The sequence below is a fragment of the Ambystoma mexicanum genome, chromosome 3p, assembly GCF_040938575.1.
Source record: "Ambystoma mexicanum isolate Mex_15411 chromosome 3p, UKY_AmexF1_1, whole genome shotgun sequence".
NCBI lineage: Eukaryota > Metazoa > Chordata > Amphibia > Caudata > Ambystomatidae > Ambystoma > Ambystoma mexicanum.
The window spans coordinates 996671455-996697886 of NC_090925.1; the positions used below are offsets into that span (position 1 = coordinate 996671455).

The 26432-nt window shown below is 47.2% G+C and overlaps 1 protein-coding gene across 2 annotated transcripts in view; it reads right to left on the minus strand.

The window, feature by feature from the left end:
- DHX35 (DEAH-box helicase 35) overlaps positions 1-26432 on the minus strand; it is a 2070470-nt gene that overhangs the window by 1971240 nt on the left and 72798 nt on the right. For both annotated transcript variants that reach the window (XM_069652289.1, XM_069652288.1), the window contains exon 2: positions 17133-17266. In XM_069652289.1, coding sequence (XP_069508390.1) covers positions 17133-17266 — 134 coding nt within the window. The remainder of the gene's footprint in view (positions 1-17132; positions 17267-26432) is intronic.

Here is a 26432-nt window from a genome sequence, read left to right on the forward strand (position 1 = left end):
CGGCATGGCCCAAGGAGTGAGATGCTGCAGATGGGTAAGCTCCCTTGCAGTCCTTCAGCTGGAACTGCAACCTACAGAAGGATGAAGCGGGCCAAGAAACCCAAATTAACACAAGTGGCTAGGCTGCCCAAAATTAGTGCTTTTCTAATGAGTGCTGCGACAACACCAGCACACTCTCCCCTTCCCCACTTTTAGGCAACAACAAATCTCTTCTAAAATTGTGTCATTCACTGAAGCAGAAGCCTCTCGTGGACCATGATCTTTCTGCTAGCCATGACCTTGATAACTAGCTCTCTCTTTTGGAAGAGACATTTAGCGACCCTGAGATGGAATGTGTAAATGAAGAGATGAAGTTGATTCATGTCAGGTCATCATCACACTCATCTCTCAGTGACATTTCCGGCGCCATGCCACTGAATGCTCTTATGGCAAAACTAGACGCTCTTTTCTTATTATGTAGCAACCTGGCGCAGGACCAATGCGTCCTGGCATGGGTGGCTGACGTCATACTGGGCTGCGACGCGGGCAATACCCTGCGACAAGGGCAAGAGCCATGGGCTTGTGGCACCCATCATCAGAAGGCCCAGTACCATTAACACCCATCGCCACACATCAGTTGAACCAGCTCCCATCGACAGGCACACAGCATGTCCCCCACGTTACTTTCTCCTGCGCAGCAGAGCCCCACAGTGTTGGTGTTAACACCATCCTGCAGGGCGCACTGACTAGAACGGCAGAATCTCAGGAGTTTGCTCTAGCTGCTCTTGGAAACGAGCTATCCATGATGAATAGTCCTCCCCAGGTCCATACGAACAAAAGGAAATGCCCAAGATGTCCAGTTAAGAACAAGCTCCCTCAAGTCTTGCTACATCTGCCGCAGTACCACAGCATGGGGTTCCTGGGGGTTTATAGTCAAAATGTGGAGAAAAAAAAAAATCGAATAACAAAAATTTTTTTAAAAAAATGTCGAATTCAAAAATGTCGAAATTACATACATATAATAGAAAAAGTCATTAATTCGAAAATAAAATGTCGAAAAAAAAAATCAAAAAACCAATGTTAAAATAACAATGTAAAATGTCACAAATAGTAACGTTTTTTATGGGGGGGGGGGTCCCACCCCAACGCCCCCCATCCCGGGGTCCCACCCCAACGCCCCCCATCCCAAACCCCTACCCCAAACCCCCCCTCCTCCCATCTCCCCCACCCCCCATGGATATACCTTTAATTATATTTATTGCACTACCTTTTAACCAAATGTTTATAGTAGATTAAAAAAAATGTCATTTTTAAAAAAAAGTTTCTATAGCTATAACTAACTATATACCAATTCTACTCTTTAATACCATATTGATATATTATAACACTTTCCTTATATTAACATTAATTCGAAGAAAAAAAATCAAAAAGAATTTGATATTTTTGTTTTTCAACATTATTTTCAAATAAATATTTTCAACATTTTGACTTTCGAAAATATTGCAAATATGACTGGACACCGTTCCTGGGAACACTGATTTCTAAGGTCCAGGGCGATGGTACTACTAGGCATGTAGCTCTACAGGGTGTCAATTGGTGTCGCTCCCCTCCAACCACAGAAGCTACAGCCAGATCAGCCCCAAGGCAGGCTGTCCCATGCAGTGCGATCCAGGCAACAAGCTCTGAGCATCTATTGAGCACCCCTTATGGACCGTCCATCCTGCCAGCAGGTTTACCACAGGTCAGAGCTACATCCCTGCCACCATCCACGAGATCTAACCGGGTCTCTTTACCGGCATCTTGGAAACCTTCTTGCAGTGAATTTGACAATGTGTTTCACTTTAGAAAGCTGGTAAAAATGGAGGAAATTAACACTGGAGCTGAGAGTCATTTCTGAACAGATCTTTTTTACTAGCTCTATGGAACCAGCTTCCGGATCTATCAGCTATAACTAGTGCTGATTTGCTACGTATTGAGATCCCAAATTGGTTAAGTACCTCAAATTGAATTTTATTCGTGCTTGCGTCGCCTGTCGTAACTTCTCTGTTGTATTTGTGCTCAAATATATTGCAAAATATGGGTCTAACATTAAATGGTACCCCTGTGGGATATTGGAATGCCGTGGTCCACCCGAGGGGCTCCGCGGTCAATGGTCAGGCCACCGAGGGGTATAGCTCGAGCTAGTATTGATGGTCTAACCACCCCGAGTCTGCACAATGAGAAGCGAGGCGCAGTGCTGATGCTTGCAGTGTGATCTCTAGGGATTTGACAACAAATGCACACTTGTGCAAACCACTTACATCTACTCACGAGGCCACTCAAGTCTCAAGCTTTGCAACAGCATCCCAAACCCACCTGTGTACAACGTGAACTATTAAGCCTGATGTCATGGAACATAGCTGGGCTCCAGAAATATATGGTTGGCCCAGCTTGGCTGGACCTTGTGGGTTGTTACGATGTAATTGCTTTGCAGGAAACATGGTCTCTGGTTGCCCACCACACCCAGGGCTTTGCAACTTTTCACATGCCAGCAATCAAAGAGAAAGCAGGGCGACCAAGTGGGGGCTTGATTCTGTGGATCAACAGAAAGTTATTTTTGGCTAAGTACATGTATCCTACTGTCTTAGCTGATTATATGGAAATCCAATTGCGTTGTCACGATGGGTCCAATCTCTTGCTGATCAACTAGTATGATCAACCAGATAAAGTTTCTAGCAATTCTTTGCTCCAATTGGTGGAGGAACATTAACCCATTGCAGATCCAGTCAAGTGAGTCTGATAAAAATTTTTTTATTTTTGGCGACCTAAATCTTCAACTGGAGCCATTGGAAAGCATGGTGGGGCTGTCTGATGAGGAGGATGCGATATGGAGTGTGGGGGACCTGGTGGTGATATATTCAGCAAGGAATTATAGATCCGCCGTGGCAACGGCCGGAGTGTTTCTGGCTCTGGGTCTCAGGGCATGTAATGGTTCCCCAGTGATCGCCCGGTGGCCAGCACTTTCGTTTTTTTCCCAAAATCTAGTCTGATAGACTATATCATGGTAAATGTTGAATCCTGGCACCATCTGCAGGACTTTATGGTGATGAAGAGGCCAGAAAACGATCACAATCCTATTGTGGCTATAGTGGCAGGGACACTGTTTGGCTTTGGGGGAGGGGTGGGGACTATAATATCTGAGTCAAATGGCGGTGATAGACGAGTAATTAAATGGCAGCTGCTAGATTTAGAAATTAAGCTACCCATCATCTATGCAAAGATTCAGTATCCATTTGAGATGTTTTTTTTCTGCAATGCCGATAATGTGGGTTATTTGTTAGAATCCCATGAATCAATCATTAGCATCGTGGGAAATGGGCCGAGCAGGTCTCGATCAGCTGGGGGAATTAGCCAGTCTGCAAGACTCTATGGTACGACGCTGTATGCCGTGCTGCAAAAAAGATCCTGATTGAGCTTGCAAGGGCTCCCAGAAGAGGAGCCACTTCGGCTCTGGATGTTTCCATAGCATTCTACCGCAAACTGCTCAAAACCAAAAAGGAAGAGCATTGTGAACACTTGTGGGCCAATCTTCTTCAGGCCTCCAAGGCGGGTGATTCCAGGGGCTTTTGGCAACATGTTGGGGGGGAAGAGTAGGGGAGGGGTGTGTAATCCCTGATCCAGAATGGAATCCCCGAGTATGCTTGGCTAGCCCACTTTGGAAATCTTTACAAAGCGAAATCTTATGGTCACTGCAGGGAAACCAAGGACAGCCTCGGCGGGATCAAGTTAGGTGATAATACGCCCCTGGTGTTGTCCTTGCACGACATTGATATGACTCAATTGTCGCAGACGCGGGGGAAGGCCCCCATAACGGATTTGGTCCCCATTGATTGGCACCGACAGGAGGTGGTTATATGGCTCCCTTATCTAGTCAAACTCTTTAGTGAACAGAGTTCCCCTACTACTGGACCCAGGCAATACTGCCCATATACAAGAAGTGAGACAGGGGCTGCCCTGAAAATTATCGGCCCGTCTCCCTCTTGGATGCTGGGGGCAAGGTGTTTGCCAAGACAGTATTGGGCTATTTGGATGCATGGAGTCGGCAGAGAGGGGTCTTGCACCACTTCCAGGCTGGATTCCAGCGCAACACTAGTACGGTGGACCAAGTGTTAAGGCTCCATCTTACTCTGGACAAATATGTTGTTTTACGGGCCTTGAACATCTATGTGGTTTTTGTTGATTTAAAAACCACCTTCGACAGTGTGCCGAGAAGCAATTTGTGGAATGTATTGATTAAGCTGCAGGTACCACTTGCCATTTTAAGAGCAATCCAATCTCTCTACTGCAATAATGCAGCAAAAATCAGATATGGTACAAGGGGGAAAACCACTGCTGGAAGAAAAATTGATGTTGAAGTTATGCAGGGCTGCATCCTGGCACCAAGTCAGTTTTGCCTTTTTATAAATGGGGATATTGATCTATTGCTGGCCGAAAAGTCTGATGCCGCATTGTTGGCCGGCGGGCACATCCGATCCTTTTATTTGCCGACGGTGCATTTCTTCTCTCTCTCACGCCCGAATGCCTGCAGAAGCAACTTTAAATATTTGAGAGCTTCCGTGAAAGTAATGAACTTTCAATAAATGCCAAAAAAACCACGACAATGGTTAAGGGAGACAGCCTCCCTGCCTCCCTTAAACTCGAGGAGAACCAGCTCCGGTTCCGGAAGCTCCTCAAAACCTTTCTCTTTGCTTCTGCTTTTTCTCCTCCCCTCCTCTGCTGACCTCCTAGTGCAACTGGAAACTGCACCGGCTACCTGGACACCCTCTGATCTCTGGACCAGGTCCTCCCCCGCCAGCGTTTCACACCTGCACTGCTCACCTGGCAACCCCCGAACTTGGGGACTGTCTCTGTATCCCCAAGTCCCCCTTCCAGCCCTGACACCTGATGTCTGCACTTACTCATGCACTTGCCACATGCTGGCAGCTACTTACTTATTGTTATCATCTTGCCATGTACTGCACTTTCCCTCCCCCTTCCCACGCACTTGCGCGATCGGAGTGACACCTGGCCTAGTAGGATCGTTGTCCGTCCTCCCTATGTTCCCCCTCCCTTGCCTCGTCGCGCCTTGAAACACTTGTGCATAGGCGCGTTATAAATGCCATATCATATCGTAAGGGTCAGGAATACTCCAAGGCTAACAATCAGCTCAGGCAGTGGGGTGATTGAGCAGGTCACGAGCTATGATTTTCTGGGGGTCTGGTTGACTGCAAACTGCTTCTGGAAGGACCAGTTGAATAGGGCAGGCTTGAAGCTGACCAGGCACTGTGGAGCTACGTCTAAATTCTAGCAGGCCCATGGGACCGGCCCGTTAAGCGTTGTTATATTGATTTACAAGTGTCAAGCCAGAGCAGTGGGGCGATTACAATTCAGACACACTCCGGGTCATTGAGCAGAAGTTTCTTAAAAGCATCCTCGGGCCTGCCGGCAAACATCTCGAATGCCCCAGTCTTCTGGGAGGTAGGTTTGTAAAGCATTGGGTTCTTATGTTGCTCAAGGCCAGTGTTATATTGGGTGAGACTCTGCACTAGCGACAATCTGAGCAAGTATAGAGATGCCGTCAAAGATGTTTTACCTCAGCCAGGCAGTGCTAACTTACCATGGTTCTCCGCTATCAAAAAAGAGTTGACCATTTTGGAGTTGGATAATTATTGGTCTCGCCCGGACAAATTCCTGAGAGCCCCAAAACGCTAGTAAAAAAAAAACCTACGAAAGCAAATGGCTGAGAGAAACCCGAAAAAACTCGCAAGTTCTGCCAGCCTGCCTTTTTATAAGTTCAGGAAAGAATATCCTGGTCTCGAAGATTATCCAGAAGGAATTTGAAACCAATGAAAGCATTGTACATGAAACTGCCCATTGGCACTGTCCCCTAGCTGAAGTCAGGCACCATTGGAATAAGAGTATATCAGTAGCTTGCCCTTTCTGTCCATATGAGATTGAAAGTGTAGTGCATTTTATTTTGTTTTGTCCAAAGTCATCTCATATTAGGAAAAGATTTGTAATGCTGCTACTTAAACGGTTTTGCATTAGAAGAATCGATGGAGCGCTTGACCTTTGCTTGGCGGGGGATTGTGAGCTGGCAACTAACTTTTTGGGGAATGACTTGCTCCAATCTTGGAGGGTGAGATGTAAACACGTCACCTTATCTATCACCAGCCTCGTTGCAGTAATTTTGGTGTATTTTTGCTTTTAAACCTGCGGCCTCTGTTTTTTGGTATAACAGTGCCACATTTTACAGAGTTTAACCTATGTTTTAATCATTTATTGCAATGTATTGTGTGATTTGCCATGCTGTTTGAGTTTTATGATCCATTTATTGGATCAAAATAAAGTATTTGATTTTGTAAGTGCCTATATGATGTTAGCCCCAAGTATCTGTCAAACCGTATAACTTGGCTTCCAGCCCACAGGGTACTGAGATAAAATAATGCCTGTCTTTTGAATGCCAATAATGTGGAATAATTTACCCTGAGGTTTGAGAGCATGCACCTCCCTCTCTGCCTTAAAACGTGGCCTAAAACAGTTTTGTTTAAGTAAACCATCTCTGCCCTGCAGGTTTTGGTCTCTCCCCCCAGCTTAGATATCCACTTTGTGTTACGTCCAGGCGCCCCTACGCCTACAGCCTCTCTGTGCCATACAAAAAAAATAAATAAAATACATTACAAATACTGTGAACATTGTAACCAGGAGAAGAGAGGCATTCCGCATGATGCCGTTTATAAGAATCCTAAGATGCCAAGAGAGGAGAGGGATCCTCTTGGTGCTGTGAACATTCTAACCAGGGGAAGAGTCATTCCGCCTGATGCCATTTATAAGAATCATGACATGCCAAGAGAGGAGATGTATCCTTTTGGCGCTGTGAACATTGTAACCAGAGGAAAGGGGATAGGGGGGGCCATTCACCTCTGGTGTTTGTAAGATCCTGGTGAAACCAAGGGAGAAAGTGTCCTCTTGGTGCTGTGACCTTTGTGGAGAGCCAGGAGAGGAGAAACCTCTTGGCATTGTGAATACTGTGACCAGAGGAAGGGATCCATCCCCCCCTGGCATTGCCTAGAGATCTTTTTATTGGATCTTTGAACTTTTTGATTTGATTGAAGCTGGAACTTTATATCAGCCTTTTTAAGGAGAACTGAAACCTGGAGAAGGGAGCCAATCTCGCAGGAGAGTTTCCCACTTATAATTGGACACTGTCCAGGGGAAGGGAATATTTGTCTGGACCACGAAGCCTCTTTACCCATTATTATTAGATACAAGCGTGAGGGTTAGGAACAGGCGTTTTGAAACAGGATGGTGAACTATTTTCATCATCATAATCTTTACTTCGAAAATGTACAAAGCTTTCCATAAAAACAATACAAATACAAAATAAAATACATAAAAATATACATTAAAAAAAAGGTTTTAAAAAAGATCACATCAATATCATGTCATAAAAAACAGCCATACGAGGCGTGGCCTCGAGCTCCGACGATGCAGACGCTCTTCTAATAGCCTCTGTGGGATGCCCGCTGTTCCCAACCATAAATGCGGCTGTAGATCTTCACCACGTGAAGAAAACCCCTCAGGTGATGCATAACACCTAGGGGCATCTGCCAGCTGACTGAACGAAGAACGTTCAGAGAGGGGGGGGGGGGGGGGGGAGTAGGGAGTGGCCGCCTGCTCTGAGCCCACCCGGCAGCATTCATCCTTGGCTGCGGGCACCCGACATAGCGGATTACTCTGTGCCCCGACCTGGGGGAGGTGCCGCGGTGCTCCCCCGCTCCACCCGCTCAGCCTTGCCTTCGCTGGAGGTGTTTCGCCCGCAATCCTGGAGCAGGGAGACTGCCGGCCGGCACAAGGAGAAGAGGGAGGTTGAGCTGGCGCCGGCAGGAGGAGGCCTGGCCCCCCCAAACCCCAGATCAGCATTCCTGTGTCCTCGCAGAGATCCCGGCTGACACAGCACAGAGGCTGCCGGTGATCGTCCCGCACACAAGGCCGCTCTTGGATCCTGCTGGGGGGGGCGCTGAGGCGGGCGTCCTCTGCCCTTGGCCTTCTCTCTGTGGGGGAGTCTGTGGGGCCTGGATCGGATTCCGCCGTGAGTGGCGTGCCTGGCCCCACTTTCCCCCTGCATCCATCTGGGGACATCTTGAAATAGGTCCCTATGGTTGCGCCATCCCTGGCGGCCCGTGGGACCCCTCTTGCAGCGGAACCTGTCAGGGAGAGACCTGGAGGTTGCACTGGGGTGGGGGCAAGGGGCCCACCCTTATTCAACAATTTCAACGCAGGCTCCGCTCTAAAGATTGTCCGATGAGCTACTCGCCTCTTCGCTCTATGGGGTGACCCATCCCCAGCATTCCACCAGGAGACCCTACGCCTTCCCATTGGGACCCCCAGCCTGGGACAAGAAGAGGTGAGCCCCAGTTGGCACCAATATTGCTCCCCCGGCTTTCCTACGTGGTTCCCTTCTCCTCCCCGCTTCTTTGAACACCTCCTGGGGCACCCCGGCCCACGTCTTGACCACTCTCCTGCCCCTACCCCCGCGGACCCAGACAGATCTTTTCACCGCTACCTACTTCCTAGGGGAACGGAAAGCCCTCCTTTCAAGTAACCTTAGCATTCACACCGGCAGTGCGTTTCCACCCACTTGAAAGGCTCTGGGCGGCCCCAAAGCAACCTACCAGTGACCAAGGAGGTCTTTTTCCTCACCACTTCTCCTCCAAGGGGTGCAGAGTCATTCCTCTGCCTACAAACAATACGATGGCCAAACAATCAAAGTCCGGCAAGAACCAGGACATTGCAGCAATGTTAATGTCATCCGATAAATCAAAGAAACAGGACCTCCCCCCTTCTCCTCCTCCTCCTCCTCCTCCTCCTCCTCCTCCTCGCGGGAATCCCTAGATAACAAGGGATCTCTGGCAACTAAGGACGATATTCACAAATTCATGGCCGACATCAAGTCCGAATTTAGGTCCTGCATGACTGAACTTACCACCAAACTAGAAAACACAGATAAAAGGGTGACGGAGGCTGAGCAAAGACTGGGAGAAGTCGAAGATCGCACTCAAGATCATACTTCAACCCTGATGGAAGTGCAACGCTCGATCAGACTCCTCCAAGACAAATGCGAAATCTTGGAATTCAAACAGGAGGACTTGGAAAACAGGGTCCGACGTAATAACCGCAGGATTCGTGGAATCCCAGCCTCAGTCCCAGACAAAAACTTGGCAGAATATGTGGGCGACTTTTTTCAATCCCTCCTTCCACAATTAGAGAAGTCAAAAAGCCTCCAAGACCGCACCCATTGGCTGCCTCCTCGCCGCGGGATGGAATCAGATGCTCCACCGGACGTTATCACCAGGGTACACTTTAATGCAAAGGAAGCCATCTCAGCAATTGGCCGCACCAGAGATGAAATAACCTTCCAAGGTGCTCCCCTTCAAATTTATCAAGACCTATCTCTTCTCATCCCCCAGAAAAGACGATACTTCTGTACGCTGACCACCTTCCTTCAGGACCAATAAATCCGCTACAGATGGCTCTTTCCCACGGCCCTACAATTCTCCTACAAGGGCGCCCTGAGGAGAATCAGCCACCTGGAAGACGCCGAGAAGATCATGCACCCGGACTCGCCTGGATCCCCGTCGCCACCAACCACAGAAACTGTTACTCACTCGGACCTCACGGCCTCCCCAAAATCTAAGCAAAACTCATGGTCAAAGGTCCCACGGTTTATAAGAAAGAAATAATCGCACACAGAGACGCAACGGATTCATCGAAATATCAGGGCTCCGTGCCCCAAAGTCTGCGCCCCGAAAATGTTCCTTACTTACGAGAATGCAGATGATCCCTGACCGCCGGAACAGCGGCCCCTACCCCACGGCCCATGCCCCCTTCCAAGGCACAATCCACCTAGGAGTCCTTGGAATGATCTACTAAGACTATTCTTAGTTCCAGCCATGTTGGCTAAAAACTGTTCCATGGCCCCATTGGCCAGGGAGGGGGTCCCAGGCCCACAAATGGGCCCCCCCCAGTTAAATCTTGACCCTCCTGCTGGAGGTCTGAGCAAAAACTTCACAGGCAGGTTAACGAGTGGCTGCAAACCCCACGACATGCCGACTGATCCTTCCTCATCTCCCCAACCCCCCTCAGAGCTGACCAGCAATGCCAAATCCCACCCCGGAACATCAAAATTTGAGGTTAGTTTCCCTGAATGTTAAAGGACTGAACTCTCCTGCCAAACGCAAATCAATTCTGCAAAAACTCCAAAATGATAATGCAGCAGTGGCTATGCTTCAGGAAACACACCTTTTACCAGCAGACTTTGGGCATTTACGCTCCCAGTGCTTTCCAAAACAACTCCTCGCATCAGGAAATACCAAAAAAAGGTGGCACAGCAATCCTCTTCAGAAAAGGGTTAAACCCTCAGATACTGGAGACTATACTTTGCCCCGAGGGCCGTTTCATAGTCGTAAATTGCCTATTGCTTCGAAAGTTATACTCCTTTGCTTCAGTATACGCTCCAAACACAGTTCAAGCTGCCTTCTACGACTCTCTGAGCTCCACGCTCTCCCCCTTCTTAGAGGGCCAGATAGTGATCGGTGGCGATTTTAATGGAGTTCTGGATCCCACAAAGGATAAATAGCATCCCCCCTCCTCTGGAGACTTCGCTTCAGCACTGGCACTGGCACTGGACCCTAGAGGTGGTGGACTCATGGAGGATACTTCACCCCTCGGAAAAATACTTCTCCTTTTATTCCTATGTTCATAGAACATTCTCCAGAATAGACCTCCTCCTGGTATCCCCGCAAATACTCACATTCGCCAATGACGTCACTATATGCTCAACGATCCTGTCCGATCACACCCCGGTAGCCCTAGAAATTCGAGCCATCCCCCGCCGTGCAACGCAGATGGACACTATATGACCCAATACTCAATGAGAGGCCGCTCAGGGACTCCATTGCGACCGCAATTAAGAACTTCTTCAAGGAAAACCCCAGTGAAGATACCTCCCCTGCTAACAACTGGGACGCTATGAAGGCAGTAATACGTGGGGAACTGATCGCCCAGGGCGTGGCCTTCAACAAGAAAAGGCGACAAACCCACCTGATCCTTGAGGAGGAACTCCAAAAAAGCAGAGAAGACCTACAAGGAAAAAGGTTGGTCCCCAAAAACACAACGAGCTATTCGCATGGCACAAAAGAAGATCGAGGCCCACTACGCCAAACACACCGTGCATCAAATGGCGAAGGCTAAGCAATTGTATATATGCTAAGAACAACAAGGCAAACAAACTATTGGTGGCCAAACTCGCCAAAGCAAAAAGAAACACGATCAGTGGGACTCAAGGCAGAATTCAATACGCCGACCAGGACAAACAACGCCTGGCAATAGACCACCTGACACAGGTGATGACCGCCCCAATACAGGATTTAGAGGAACAGAAGGAATACCTACGGAAGGCGGCACTCCCCCGAATAAAAGAATGAACCCAAGACACTTTGGATGCTCCGATCTCCAGCGAGGAAGTAGGCAAGGCGATAAAGTCTCTCAAATCCCGAGCCCCTGGCCCTGATGGCTACTCAACCAGATTCTATAAGATCTTCAAGCCCCAACTACTTGCACCATTGGTACAATTGTTCAATTCATTCAGAACCACGGGAGTTATAACCCCCTCCATGCAAGATTCAATCACGATCCTGCTACCTAAGCCCACAGGCGATCTGAGAAACCCTGTCTCCTATAGATCGATTGCCCTACTCAATATTGATGCCAACATCTACGCCAAGATCCTAGCGACAAGCTTATCCCATATCTTGCCGGACATAATTCACGCCGATCAGAGCGGATTTCTTAAGCATCGATCCACAGCTGACAATATTCACAGAGCCCTAGACCTGGTAGATCTTGCTTCCCGGGACTCCCAAGGATTAGTGCTCTTGGCACTTGATGCGACCAAAGCATTTGATAAAGGTACACTGGACCTTCATGAGGCTCACCGTCGAAGCATTTGGGTTTGGATCGGAATTTCGTACTATGGTATTGGCCAACTATAAATCGCCCAAAACCCTTCTTAGGATCAATGGCACCTTCTCCACCCCTATCGCCTTGACCTGTGGAACCACACAGGGATGTCCACTGTCGCCACTTCTATTTGCGCTGATCATGGAGCCATTTGCCCAACGGATCAGGCTGAACTCCCTGGTCAAAGGCCTCTGGACTGGTACCTCGCACCACAAACTAGCTCTCTACGCGGACGACGTCCTACGGACCATCACGGAGCCCTGCTCCTCCCCGACTAGTGCCTTAGACGAAATAAATAGCTATGGAAGGGTCACAGGATTCTCCAACTTTCAGAAATCAGCGGCACTGGGAATAGGGATATCCCCAGGGGAGCGAGAGGACTTGATCCCAATGTGCCCAATCCAATGGAAGACGAAAGCAATTAACTACCTAGGGGTTCAAATTCCGGCCAACCAGAAGGATGATTACGGTGCAATTTTTCCCCCATTATTTAAGGAACTGGAAACCGATCTAAAACGCTGGGCGAACCCAAGAAATATCATTAATGGGCCGGATCACGGCCTGTAAAATGAATCTGCTACCGAGATTTCTATATGCATGCTCATCCCTTCCAGTTCCGATCCCGGCACCAGCCCTCCGAAACATACAGAGAAAAATGCTACAATTCATCTCTAGGGGGAAAAAAGCTAGAATCCCTAAGGACACAATGCTAGGTAATGCAAAGCTTGGCGGCCTCGGGGTCTCAGATCTACAGAGATACCAGATGGCGGCCCAGTTGGCTTGCATCCAGGCATGGCAAACGCTTACCAATCGCCCCAGGTGGGTGGACCACGAACAATCACGACTACCTCTCCCACTGCGCTTCCTTCCGCACATCCCACCTTCAATGCAGTGGCAATGGCAGGGACTGCTGGTGACCACCAAACACACCATCTCTGTCTGGGATGAAACCTTAAAACAAAAAGGGGATTCCAATAGGACTTGGCCCCTCCTCTCCAGTGTTTGTGAGCCCAACTTTCTCGCCAGGGGCTTCCCCGCAAAACTTCAAAACCTGGATCACAGGGGGATTAGAGACCCTGGGACAACTCTTCGAAGGAGGACAACGTTGTACCTTTGAACGATGTAAAGAAGGGTAAAGGATAGATTTACATACATCCAGCTACGTCACTGGTGCTCCCACCCACAGACCCGCCAAGCAGCCACCCGTCCTCCCACAGCAATTGAACTAACTCTCAAGGAGCTCCCGACCCAGGGCAAAATCTCCACTCTATATAAACGCCTCCAGAAGGATTTTCTAACCTCCAAAACCCGATCTATGGCCCAATGGGAGGCAGACCTGGGCCACCCCATAGAGGACCAATCTTGGGTAGACATCTGGGCCCGTGCCCAGTCATCATCAGCATGCATCACAAACAGAGAATGCACATATAAAATCCTTCTACACTGGTACTACCCAGCCCTAAAACTCCACCAAATGAACCACACTCTCGACCCGACATGCTGGAGACAATGCGGCCAAATAGGGCCCTTCTGTTACGCTCACCTGGCTCCCACAGGGGCGTCGATCGGAACCGGACAGCTACAACCTCGTCCAACGTGAAGCGTAGTGCAGAGATGACAGACTGGACTGGACCGCCTAATCTCATCTGCTTGACCCGTAGAAATATTCTCCTGCAAGTGGAGAAAGGGATTCAGCCACCCAGGGATTTTAGTAATGGCACCCCACTGTTCTCCCCACTAATCACCACCGATATTCACTTTCTGTAAACTCACCTTATGTTTGTAAATGATGAGCTCTCCATCCTGCGTGGAATGCAGGGGCGCGTAGATACCAGTTACTTCACTGGTTTGAGGGCATTGGAAGAGTTCCGGATGAATATTGACTCCGAGGTTCCAGGCAGGAACCCGTAAGTATAAAGTTCAAAGAGTTCAATATGTCCGATGTTCACTCTTGTACATTCCTTTCTTGTGTTGCAGCTGGGTCCAAGGGAAGATTGTCTTGTGGCAGCTGATGGTGTTGAGGTAAGGGTCTGTATTACCAAACACTGTCCGGCAAAAGATGAGTGTGTTTAAATTGCTGGTTTCTCTCTCCTTACAGGTGCGGCGTAAGAAGTTGCGGTTTGTTACAGAATAATGCCTCCGGTTGTTAATCAGGTAAGTCTATGGTGGAGAGGTTGTATTTGTTGGCTCTCTCGGCTCACCTTATGTTTCTTTTGTCCCCTAGATGGTGGAATTCGGTGGAGAAAATGATGGAGGCTGCGTCGGATCGAAAAATGCTGTGAGGACTGGCGAGTATGGCGCGGCGCGGTGCTGCAGCTGGCGATGCGACACGTGTAGTATAATGTCCTTTTCAAGTTCGAAGACGTGATGGATCCGGAATTCAGGTAAGGATTGAAATAATATCTTTTTTCTAACCTTTCCTTCTTCTTTCTTCTATTGCTAGGAGCTCTGGATTCGAGACAGGCGTGGCTGAAGACTGGATACTGACTGCAGGCACGGTGAGCGTTACGCTGCTGGATGCAGAATAACACGAAGCATGTGCTGCTGTTCGGGCGTGGTTTAAATAGCCTCCAAAGTAGTTCCAGGTAAGGAGTCCCTAGAACCACACCCGAGTAAAAAATAGTCCCTGTAGAAAAATAGTCCCATCCAGGCCTCACGTTGGCTTGGATTCATTTGCTGCATGGTCTGCATGAGGTAAGTAAGGTCTATGAGCAGCATGGTCTGCATGAGGTAAGTAAAGTCTAGGAGCATGACGCCTAAGGCGCCAGGACTGAACCCAGACAGCCCCCAGCCGGGGCTGCTGGGGTTTTATTAAATACCTGGATGCCTGCTCCCGGGGCTGATGGGCTTGATCCGGATGCCCTGGGGTAGGCATCATGACACCTTCTTCCATATGTGGTGAACTTGCCCAAAAGCCCAAAACTTCTGGAAACAGTGTCTAGCGACTATTGCAGAAATTACTCTGATAAGGCTACCGTTAGACCCCGAACCTATCCTTTTGGGTGTCCCAGACCCTGGAATCTACCCAAAATCCGGACCTAAAGCCAAACTGCTATTCCAATGCCTTCTGGCGGATAGAATTGTGGTAGCCCGCTCATGGAAATCTGTGGAGGGTCCTCGCCTTCCCCTTTGGTGGGTGAAAGTTTGGGATGTACTAATTACAGACAAGGTGACGGCAGCCAGGGCAGGTCTCCTTCGTCGCTTTTGGAACATTTGGGGCCCAGTCCTTGACTTTGACCAAGACTTCCAAGCCCTGACCTATAAGCCCCAGCTGGCCCGAAGGATCCTAAACGATGGGGATGCCCAACAGGAACCGGGGTAGGACGAGCGGCCATGGGCGGCCCAACGACCACAGGGAGGGAGGGGAGGGTAATAAAACATGTTATTGCGATGCATGTCATGCTTTGTTAAAAATCCTGCATTGTTATAAACCTGCCTTGTTCAAAAAAATAAAAAATAAAAAAAACAGCCATACAGAAACCACATATCAAACCACATTTCATAACATGTTCCTGAGCAAACGCTTTCTAATACAAAGTGCTATTTTAAGAATCCACCCAACACGTGGGCAATCAGCTCATAATAGAAAAATCAGTGTGGGTCGATATTGCACAAAACCCAATTCACGTAACAATGGACGTAATATAGAGACTCTCACACACTCATATGCCAGGCAAAAATATAGAAATTTAGTAAGATCTTCATACGGAGCATATCACAGAGAGCAAGACTGATACCATTCTCCCCTGACCAAGAAGCCACCACCACCCTTAAAACACAGTCAAACCTTGCCTTGATGGTCATCAGCCTTCTATTCTTAGGTTTCACCAGCTCCAAACTCTCTCTCATTAGACCTGCATGATCACGGAAACAGCTAGTCAACACTATGACTCCCCTCGCAATATAACATTAGGAGGTGGGTACAAATGTATATTAATTTCCAACATTTGTTTCTTGATGTGACTAAGCCATGGAACCTTTCCACCAATATCTTTGACAATCATGAAAGTAATTAGCTCATGAGTAAGAACTGCTTTTTCATTGCCCCATATCCTGAGCCAGTGAAGAACAGGCATCAAGGAAATCACATCCCTGATTAATTTGATTTTGACTGGACAGCCTGACGGAGTCCTTAGTCTTTTTGTTGAGGTAGGGCAATCCCTCTTAGTCATAGGGACAGGTAGGGTTTATCCTCATTTCATTTTGAATAAAAGTATATACCAATAAGTATGCCACTCCTGTGTCTGTATCATACTTCTGCCCCCTTCACTCCCCTCAAAAAAAGCCAGAACAAGTTTAAAAATAGAGCAAAAAGAATGGTGGTTCAGAGAAACTATGGTGGGGAAAGTTGCAAAAAGAGAAAGCTTTCCTAACTTGTGTGGCACTGCTCAGCCTTATCGCACATCTTTTCCCCTTAAATTAGCCTTTAAGGATTTTTCTGCGCATGTGTAGGGAGTAGAATGTGTTCATGAGAGTCTCATGATCCACATTTATTGTTTTGCATTTTTCACATGAGCTGGACAGAGACATTTCTGTGTTCATAGATGGCTCGAAACTGTAGCCTATTGATTAATAGCTTGTATGAACATCAAATAGAGCCCTGGCGTATGCTATCGGCACACCTCTTTCAAAAACGGTTGAAAGCCTCAAAAAATCATTTTCTGTAAAAGTCAGAAGCTGTTATCAGGGGTTCATCTTATGAAGAGAAGAACAAGGAACCTAAAGTGAAGGCCCTAGACAGAGCTTAGCCTTCCAGTGTATGTGTGGGGGCTATTAAGGTTAAAAAAACAATTGGTAAAGATTGAGGGAATGTAAGACAACGATTTAAACATCTAAACGTTTACAACAATACATAAAGAAATAAATGGAAAATTATAGTTTTAGAAACACATTACTGCAGAAAACCTAAATTCAGCAACACTCCATTCTCTAGAAATGCAGTAACGTGAGCTAATTATATAAAGCCCCTTTAACAATGTTTTGTAACAACTGATTTATGGTTTCATAAGTAGTTATAACAACATTATGAAGTTGCAAGAACATGAAAGAAATTTGAATATATTGTGTCGAGGTGGTTGGCTTAAAGAGAATGCACTTTGCAGCACAATAGATACCTTGAACACCGGTAGCCTTTGTCTCTGCTGCTCTATAGATAGGGAGGCATGAGGGTTATAGACAACTGCCGTCCCGGAGACTTCTGCAGCACTTTGTCGCTCTTCAGAGATGCTAACTCCAGGTCCCTCAGTGCCTGCAAAGGAATATAGTGCATTCATTGTGGTGACTCAAGTAATCATAGAAAAGCAGCGATTGGTCTCATTAGACTATTAGTAACAATATGTTTCTCTGAAAAGCATTGGAGATGTTGTTTCTGCCCAAATGTGGTCTTATTTCTAATGGATTCTTTGATGCTGCTCAAACTAGGTTCAGGGATCTACATCAGAATATTAGAAGAATGCATTAACCTGAAAATATTTTATAGTGGAAGCAGGTCTGTAACACTATGCAGCAATCTGGGCAGGACCTTTAGTAATAAAGGACATTTCCACCTTTGGAGGGCACTGGGCATTATTTTGATAGGCAAAAGGGTACATTGCACCAAATTTAACAAAACTCACGTTAATAGGGCTGGGCTTGCCATAAAGGCGTGGGTTGCCAGGGTTCGAAAGTGCTGGGGGCTATTTAGCTTTTGCTCCGAGCGCGGGTATGCCTGATTCGCATACCCCCAACATCTACCTTTGGCTCCTCATGCAAACTTGTGCCATACAAACAAACATATGTGACATTAACTGTGTGTTTGGTTATTTGCATGAAGAAGCAATAGAAACATCGCGTTTGGCAATGCACGAAGAAGGAATAGAAACATCTAGTTTAAAGCATAATGATTACACATAATGGACAAAAAGTTCAAGTTTGCATCTTGTAAGTTAAAGTTGCGACATTCTCTGTACCTGCTCCTGGTACTGCGCAAATATACGGCCATTGCAATCACCAGGGACATAACTATCAAAAACCGATATGGTCCTCCACATTTTCAAGAAAGATGTGCCGATGATACGACAATCGTTGCTCAACGGTGGATTTCCACATTCAGAGGTTGACAGCTGTGCCAATGATGTTCCCGCAGATGAAGCAAACATTTTTATTTGGAGACACAGGAGTTTTCTCAATTTACAAAGAAGGGCCTTCCCAGACAAACTCGAATGTTACGGTCAACTGCTGCTCTCACTATCTTTTAGCATACACATGGACAAAAGAGCATCAAGTAGAACAATGTTGTCTATTTATCATGTTTCTTCCATTTCTAAAATATTCTCCATGTTTTAGCTTCTACTTGGCCTAATGTCCTTTTTTATTTCTTTAACAATGCACAGCGACAGTTACCATGCCTGCTTTCAAGTTCAATGCATCAATTGGTGTTAATGAGTTTAATTTCTCATATTTCATCTATCCAATGTCCATATCCATACTATAGATGTGTTTTTACTAATCTAATGTGCACCTTTCATAACTGAATCTGTCCTATCAGACACAGCAAATGGAAGTCTTCTGCAGTACTGTCGCTGAAACAAACAACACTTTGCAGGGTCCATGGGTATAGCACTAGGTCTTGCATGGTGTCGGTGCATGAAAGGCCTTTCAATACCTGTGCACGTCATTATGAATTGACTGTGTAGTGGCTACGATGTTGTCATATATCTCTTGACCCATTGTATATATATTGTCCAAAAGGGGCCAACAGCAATGTTTAGTACTTTCACAGAATCGACTGGCACGTTGCTTAGCAGTCAGGTATGCCAAGTCATAACGTTCTTTTTTTCAACATTCTGTGTGTTGATACTTGAGCAATCATATTCTTCGAATACCAATCATTGTATTCTCCGTCAATTACGCAACGGGCGTTACCAATTCGGGTTTGTCTTTTGCAAAAAATTATCTTGCAGTCATGGATGATCTCATTTGTGTGTTTTTATAATCTAAGGCAAAAGTCAGAGTAATGCCACCAACGAATTATTTTATCTACACATATGTATGTATGACTTGGTTGGCTGGAGCTCTGCTTTTACTTTTTTCATTGCTTTAAAATGCACTACAGTGTGATAGGGCTGCAGCCACTGCCTTGTCAGGAGGTGGGGACCGAACACCAAAAAAACCTACACCCCCAGGTGCTCAGGAAGGTGCGGGCAGGCCACCTCCCCACTCCTCTCTCCATCGAAGGTACACCACGGTTTGCTGCAAGGAGCCACAAACGCTAAAGCAGAAATGGAGGCTGGAGGCAGAGACTGCGCAGCCATCACACAAAGACAATCTCCACTAAACCACGAGGGAGGTTTCTGTATTAATAGAGGCCTCCGTGAAGGCCATGAGAAATGAAACCCCACTAGACGACTAGGGGTACAAAGGCATAAAAGAGGCCTATTAGAAGGCATTAACAAGTGAGGGGGAAAGGACTTCATATATGCTATTGCATTGTCCAAGTAAGAAAATGTAGCCAGCAACAAGGTGAAGGGGCAGGACTTACACACCTTTTGGAAGCCTCTCTAGGCCCTTACCCTGTCACACTCCCTCCAGAAAGTTATGTGATTGGACAAGGTAAGTAACCAATTACGGCAGGTAGTGGGGTGTTTAGGAAGGCGTGTTTGTGAATGGTTTAGTGTGGGTTATTTGGGTGAGGACAGGAGGTGGTGGAGGACGTCTGAGAGACCAGAGGAAGAGAGTGCGACTGTAGTGTGGAAGCTATTGGAGAGAGGGTTATGTGGAGAGTTTGTGTGTGAAAGTAAGGAGCGAGTGCAGTAGGAGTAAAGGATTAGTGGTGGGAGTGAGAAGTGGTAGAGGTAGGTGGCAGTAGTAGAGAGGTAATAGAGTGGTAGTGAGATGACCGGGGGAGCAGCAGTAGAAAAGAAGTGGTAGGGAGATAAAACAGAGTAGGAATAGGTGGTGGCGGTAGTGGTGGGAAGTAGCATTGAAGTAGAAGAAGAAAAGTGGTAGCAGCAGCGGAGGAAAAGTGGGGGGCAAGGAGGGACGAGAGCATAACAACAGAGGTAGTAGGAGCTAGCAAGAGTAGTGAGTGAAGGAACTGAGTAGCAGGAGGAGAGTGCAGATTCAGAGGGGAGCCCTTCCCTGCGAGGCTAGGGAGGTGAGCCCACTATGCAACAATGCCCATAGAGGTGGTGGAATGTGGGACCTCACAGGGAGAGACTTAGATGAGGAAGGATATACAAAGGGGTAATAAGGCATCCCACAAAAGTAGCGAGAAGAGGGAAGGCAAATTGAACGAGTGATGCAAACTAATCCTTTTTCAAGTCTAAACAATACTGCGAAGATGTGGCCCAAGTAGGCATGAACAATACTCTGTTGACATCAAAGAAGCACTATGGCACTCCGCTGGGGAGGTCCCAGCTACAGGACATAAAAAAAGCAAGAAAGGACTCAATGAGAAGAGAATGTTGTGTGAAGCCTGTCCGCCCTGGAGATTCAAGCCTGGGAACAAGGAAGTGCAGAAGAGAAGTTGGTCCTCGTCTAGTACATCCTGGAACGGTTGACGGAGCACTCTGTCAGCAGACTGAGAAGATCTCAACCTAAGCGAAACTGAAGAGAAGCCGACAGTCGCATGACCGGGTGGTCCTTGAACTACCCCAATACAGAACAGTCGAGAAGCCCGCAGAGCCAGCGTGGTGCACAGGGAAGGAGAGAGAGAGAGAGAGACAGAGAGAGAGACAGAGAGAGAGACAGGGAGAGAGACAGGGAGAGAGAGAGAGAGAGAGAAACACGCGGAAAGTGTTCAACCGGCGAGAGCGAGACCAACACCCCAGAAAGAACCAGTGACATCCCTCCTCCAGAATACAGTTAACGGGAGACATAGTAGGGGTTTGGGTGAGAGTAAAGAGTATATCAGGAGTAACCTCCCTCATCACAGTGATTACAGAAGCGATATCAAGAGTGAGTAGCATCTCGAGCGTAATCTCCCTCGTCAAAGTAACTACAAAACAACTATCCAGGATAAAGACTACTACAGGAGCAATTCCCATCAGAGAGCTTGTGGAAAGAGCCAAGGACATACAGGAGTAATCTGACTTGTTGCCAGAGCCAAGAGGAATATGAGGAAAGCCCAGGAATATATATAAATGCTATGAAAGAATAACTGTTGGATACTTCAGCAAGTCCAGAAGAGTCCTTTGGAGAAATTAAAAGAAGAGATACGAACTGTGGCTAGAAACTATCAAAAACCAGCCCGCAAGGCTGAACCAGTTGAATACTTTTGATTAGTGTAGGGTCAGAGTAGGATAGTTTTTGGACAGAGGCTGATACTTAAGTTTGACAACCACCCAGATGACCAGTTAGGGCAAACCTTCTAGGTATAGGGAAAGAATGGTCCTTTTCTTATTATTTGAATAAAAACTGTGAGTTGAAATGCCACCTCTTTGCCAGACTCCTCCTTCCGATTTACCACAGAGAGGTAAAATCAAAGGGTGGAGGTAGAAAGGTGGAGTGTGTGATGTGAGGGATAAGAGTGGTGGGAGGAGAACAGCATTGGCTCCAGTGTAGAAGAGGGCCAGGGGAGATTGTGCAGAGAGAGTAACACCTAGTAGAAGGGGGCGCCATCCCTAACTTCCTTAAAGACACCCAGCAGGCTTGGTTATGGAAAGCTAGAAAGCCCCTAGGGAGTCGTAGCCATCATGTTAAGGAGAACATAATTAGCCCTGAAATAAAAGACAGTCGAGTCAGAGAGGGACAGTCCTAGCGCCAAACACCCAAGTCCCGGAAGAGCCAATAAACACCCAAACCCATTAACCAGTCTGCCTGAAGTTCAACAAACACTCTTGGACTTACATCCACAATTAGAGTGGTTATAGGTGAAGGCAACCTCGTCACACAAATCAACTGAACAAAACCGGACATTGGATTGTGTGTGCAGATTTGTAAATAAGATACCCTCAAATTATCTCAAATGAAACATTTCTCTTTTCATGTACAATGTCTGATACAGGAGATGACTGGGATGTCTTTGACAGCATACTTGCAAACAACTCAGGACGAACATGTGTGGTACCATGCATTGCTTTGTGTCCTATGTATGGATATTTATGTCTATATAAGTAGAAGACACCATGTCATCAATATCAGTCTTTACCTTTTGGGACCACTTGCAATTTTTTGTATCCATTCCATTTGATGGCCTAATATTTTATTAGATCACACATTTCTAATTGGTTTACTAGTATTGCAGAAAAAGACATGTAAATAGATTTTCGTTTATCTCCAACACCTATCGTTGTGTGTCAAAGTACTTCACAGTCAAAATTGTTTTAGGTCATGATAGTGTGATGCCAGATTACAAGTTACTGCCCATTCTTGTTTGGTTGTCTAATCAATCTGTTCTTGTCCATCCCCATTACATTTCATTAGGACGATAGTATGACATCAGCTCCATCATCAAGCTCATCAGACACAGCCCACAGTGCGTAGGTTGGCCTTTTGCTTTAAGTGTGTTGCACTTTCGGGGGTTACTAGCATCATCATGCAGTTGGAGAATATACATTTGTGGAGTCTCTTGTGTAAGGGTGTAGAAGGAGGAGACTGACGCACACTTTCCCTAACTCCAAGAGGGGTTTCCCTGCCTCAACTAAAACACTAATGGCTCTGTCAGGATGCCCGTGTAAATCAATAGTCCACTGTCCTGTGTCAAAACCCAACTTCTGCCCCTTACACTTACCACTAAACTAAAGATAAAAAAGGTCTTCTTGGTCCAGAAGTATGACTCCCTTCTTCTGGACTTGGGGTAGAAGTTTGTTTGCAAGTATTCGCTTCTTCCTGGGGAATGTCTCCCTTCCCCAGGTCCAAACACAAAAGAGACACTGCCTATCTTCCAACAGTTCAATACAACCAGGGGGGGGAAGGACTTCTTTCCCCTGGTCTGGGTTACCAGGGGAATGACTCTTCTCCTTGTATCTTTTCACTTGTTGGCACAATTCCAGACCACCAGGGGGAGTGACTCTATTCCCCTGGCCAATATCTCATTTAGCTTCAAATACACAGTTCTTAAATGTTAGAAGGGCCACCTAACCCCAACGACTTCTGTTCTTTGATTGTACTCACTTGGCATCCTTCTCTACCAAGTATTACAACGAGGAAAATGGCTTGTGTCATTTGTTGATTTCGGGCCCCCGACCCTGGGTTCTCTTTGTTCGGTTTGGCCCACTTGTTTCACTCTCCTGCCAAGTAGGACAATGAGGAAGATACCCTTCTTCATGGTTTGGATCCCAGACTCCTGTTTCTCTCGCTCCTTGGTTCAGCTCTCTGGGCTTACTCTCTTGCCAAGTACTGATGCAAGGAAGATGCATTGCGCTTCTCAGTTTGGGTCTCAGACCCCTCTCTGGTGGTCAGTGCTTTTCGTTATGCCACTGGGTCAAGCGTCGCTCTGACGCAGGGCCCTCTTGCCGCCTGCCCAGCATCCCTACTGGGCCTCCCGAACTTCCCTGTACCTGCCACTGGGTTGGGTAGCTTGCCGGTTCTTCCTGGGATTGGGCATCCTTAAGGCAGCCGGGATTCCTTTTCCCTCAGTTTGTCGGCTCCTCGTGTCTGTGGTCTTCTTCTCTGCTTCCAGCTTCTCACGACTGTGCCTCCACACGGTTCTTCAGGACTGGCGGGTAGGTTGCTTCCTGAGTGACCCCCTCAGGACTTACAAAGCTGCTCGTCTGCATCCACCACTCGGTCTGGTTCTTCTCCTGACACGGTTCATCAAGACAAGAAGTCCTTCTTCGGTTTCCTCTTTATTCTGTAGGCTCCTCGCTGGCGGAATATCCACACCTGCAGTGGGGGCTGTCATGTCAGGCCTTATTCCTCCTAGAGGTCGCCTCATCCTAGTACTTGGGTCAGGCAAACCCTTAGGACTCTCAAGGATCTTTTTCGTCCCAGTACCTTTGGTTATATCAAACTCACAGACATTACAGAAGTACATGAGTCTATTCTCACCATGGGAGTTAGTGTTAGAAGAGGGGTCTAAGGTCTGAGGGGATGTGGAGGGTGGGTATTCCATGTTCTCCCGAGATGTTCTCCCGTGTCCCCAGAGGGGAGGTCTCTTCCCATGAGATCCTCCCGATGAGTACCACCCCCAGGGGGACTATCAAGTAGCGGCCTCTCCACCCTGGCTTCACGGGAAGTGGCTTCCCCCTCAGGGAGAAGTAAAGACATCTCGGGATTCGTCACACTTGGCATAGATTGAAGGATATCAGCTATCCCTTCCTTCTGTAAATATTGATTTGCATCACTACTCTTTTTTTTTAAACTCTTTTTATTGTGTTTCAAATAATAATAAACCATCAATGCGAACAATCCCCACAACAAACCCACACCACCCTCCCCCCTACCCACCCACCAACCCTCACCCCAGAGGAAATTCAGGGACCAGTCAGTTCTGCTTCAGGAACACTCAAATATTGATAATGTCTGAAATTTTAATGTTATGCGGACACCACTGCTCCATATAGTCCGACTTCAAATATTCAAGAACTGCCCTCCATTCTTCCATGAAGGAGGTCTTCTGGTCCTGTAGGCGATGTGTAATCTTTTCCATCGCCACCATCGACCACACCTTCTGTAACGATGTAAAAACCAGCGGAGGGTCCCGTGTCTTCCAGCTTTGGGCGATCGTTGCCCAGGCCGCAATAATTAGGCCCATGAGGCTCCTCCACCGATTTTTGTATAGATTCTTGAGCTGCAGGTCCTCGAGTTTGCATAGCCACACCCTCGCCATCAATTGGCCTGCGGGAACATTTTTGTTACTTCTGATTGCACTTCCTTCCAAAAGCCCTTGACCCCTCGGCAGTCCCACCAAATATGTCTCCAGGTGCCCACTTCTGGGCATCCCCTTCAACAGCGATCTGATGTCTCTGGAAACATGGATTTAAGCCTCTCCGGTGTATAATGCCATTGTATGACGATCTTGAGCCTCATTTCCCTAGTTTGGATTGCTCTGGTAAGTCTTGGAATATCCGCCCATAAGTCTGCCCATTGTTGTCTAGATATCTGTTCCCCTAGCGTGGCTTCCCATCTCCTCATGTATGTCCATTTGATATCCTCCACTTGTGTGTTTATAAAGTGGTAAAGCGTTGACACCAGCTTCTTCTCTCCCGAATTTGTGATTAGGAATCTTTCAAAGGCGGTCAGGTCCCTTGTAGCGCCCTGTAAGACTTCTGGTGTGCTAAGCCAATGTTTGATTTGCTCATATCTGTATCTGTCTGCCTCCGCCAGTCCCCAAAGGGTTTTGCATTCCGCGAATGTTCTTAGTTTCTTGTCATGGAACATTTCTCCTATCTTCCTGCAGCCTCCCATATAGCGAATGTCCCCGATTCCTGTCCCGGGAAACCGCGGATTCCGGCAAATGGGCGTGAATGTGGCCAGGGGGGTGGTCATAATCCCCCTCATGGTTTGTGCATCCCAAGCTTCTAAGGTGGTTTTCATAACCTCACTGATACTCAGATTCGGGTGTCGGTGCTGTTTACTCTTCCACAGTAGTTCCTCTAACGGGGTTCTGGCCACCGCCCTATCCTGCGCCACCCAAACTGTACGCTGGCCATCCCCCAACTATTCCCTTAAAACCCAGAGTTGTGCTGCCTGAAAGTATTTCCTGAAATGTGGAAGAGCCATTCCACCTGCCCTGGCTGGGGCCGTGAGAACGGCTCCGGCAACCCTGGGAGGCTTCCTACTCCATACATAGGTTGAGATGGCCCTTGATAGCGCTTTAAAAAAGGAATTTGGGACTGATATAGGCAGGGCATGGAAAAAGTATAGCAAGCGAGGGAGTATATTAATTTTGATCGCTTGGATTCTGCCCCACCATGAAACCCGTAATGGGTACCATCTATCTAGGTCTTTCTTGACTCTGGTCAGAAGCTGTGGGTAATTGCTCTTGTTTATATTATCCACTTTGTGCGTGAGTATCACCCCAAGGTACTTAATACCCTCCTCAGCCATTTTAAAACCCAGGGAGCCTGCTTCCTCCTTCAACGACCTCTTTTGCCCGGCTAAAACCAGAATCTCTGATTTGTTCCTATTTATTTTGAGGCCAGATATCTCGCCAAATGCCTCTAGCTCTGTCATGGCTTGCCGCAAGGAATTCCCAGGGTCCTCCAAGGCCAGTAGCATATCATCCGCATAAGACATGACTTTATGTTGGCTGCCCGCCATCTCTATCCCCTTCACCCATACCGACTCCCTGATTTTGATTAGTAGGGGCTCCAAGAATAGGGCATATAGGAGTGGGGTAAGAGGGCATCCTTGTTTGGTTCCTCGTGAAATCTCTACCTTCTCTGTGACGTCCCCATTTATTGCTATCCTAATGGAGGGGTTTATTGTAGTTGGCCTTAACCATGTTAATAAACTGTTCTCCAAACCCCATGATTTTGAGTATTTTGAAG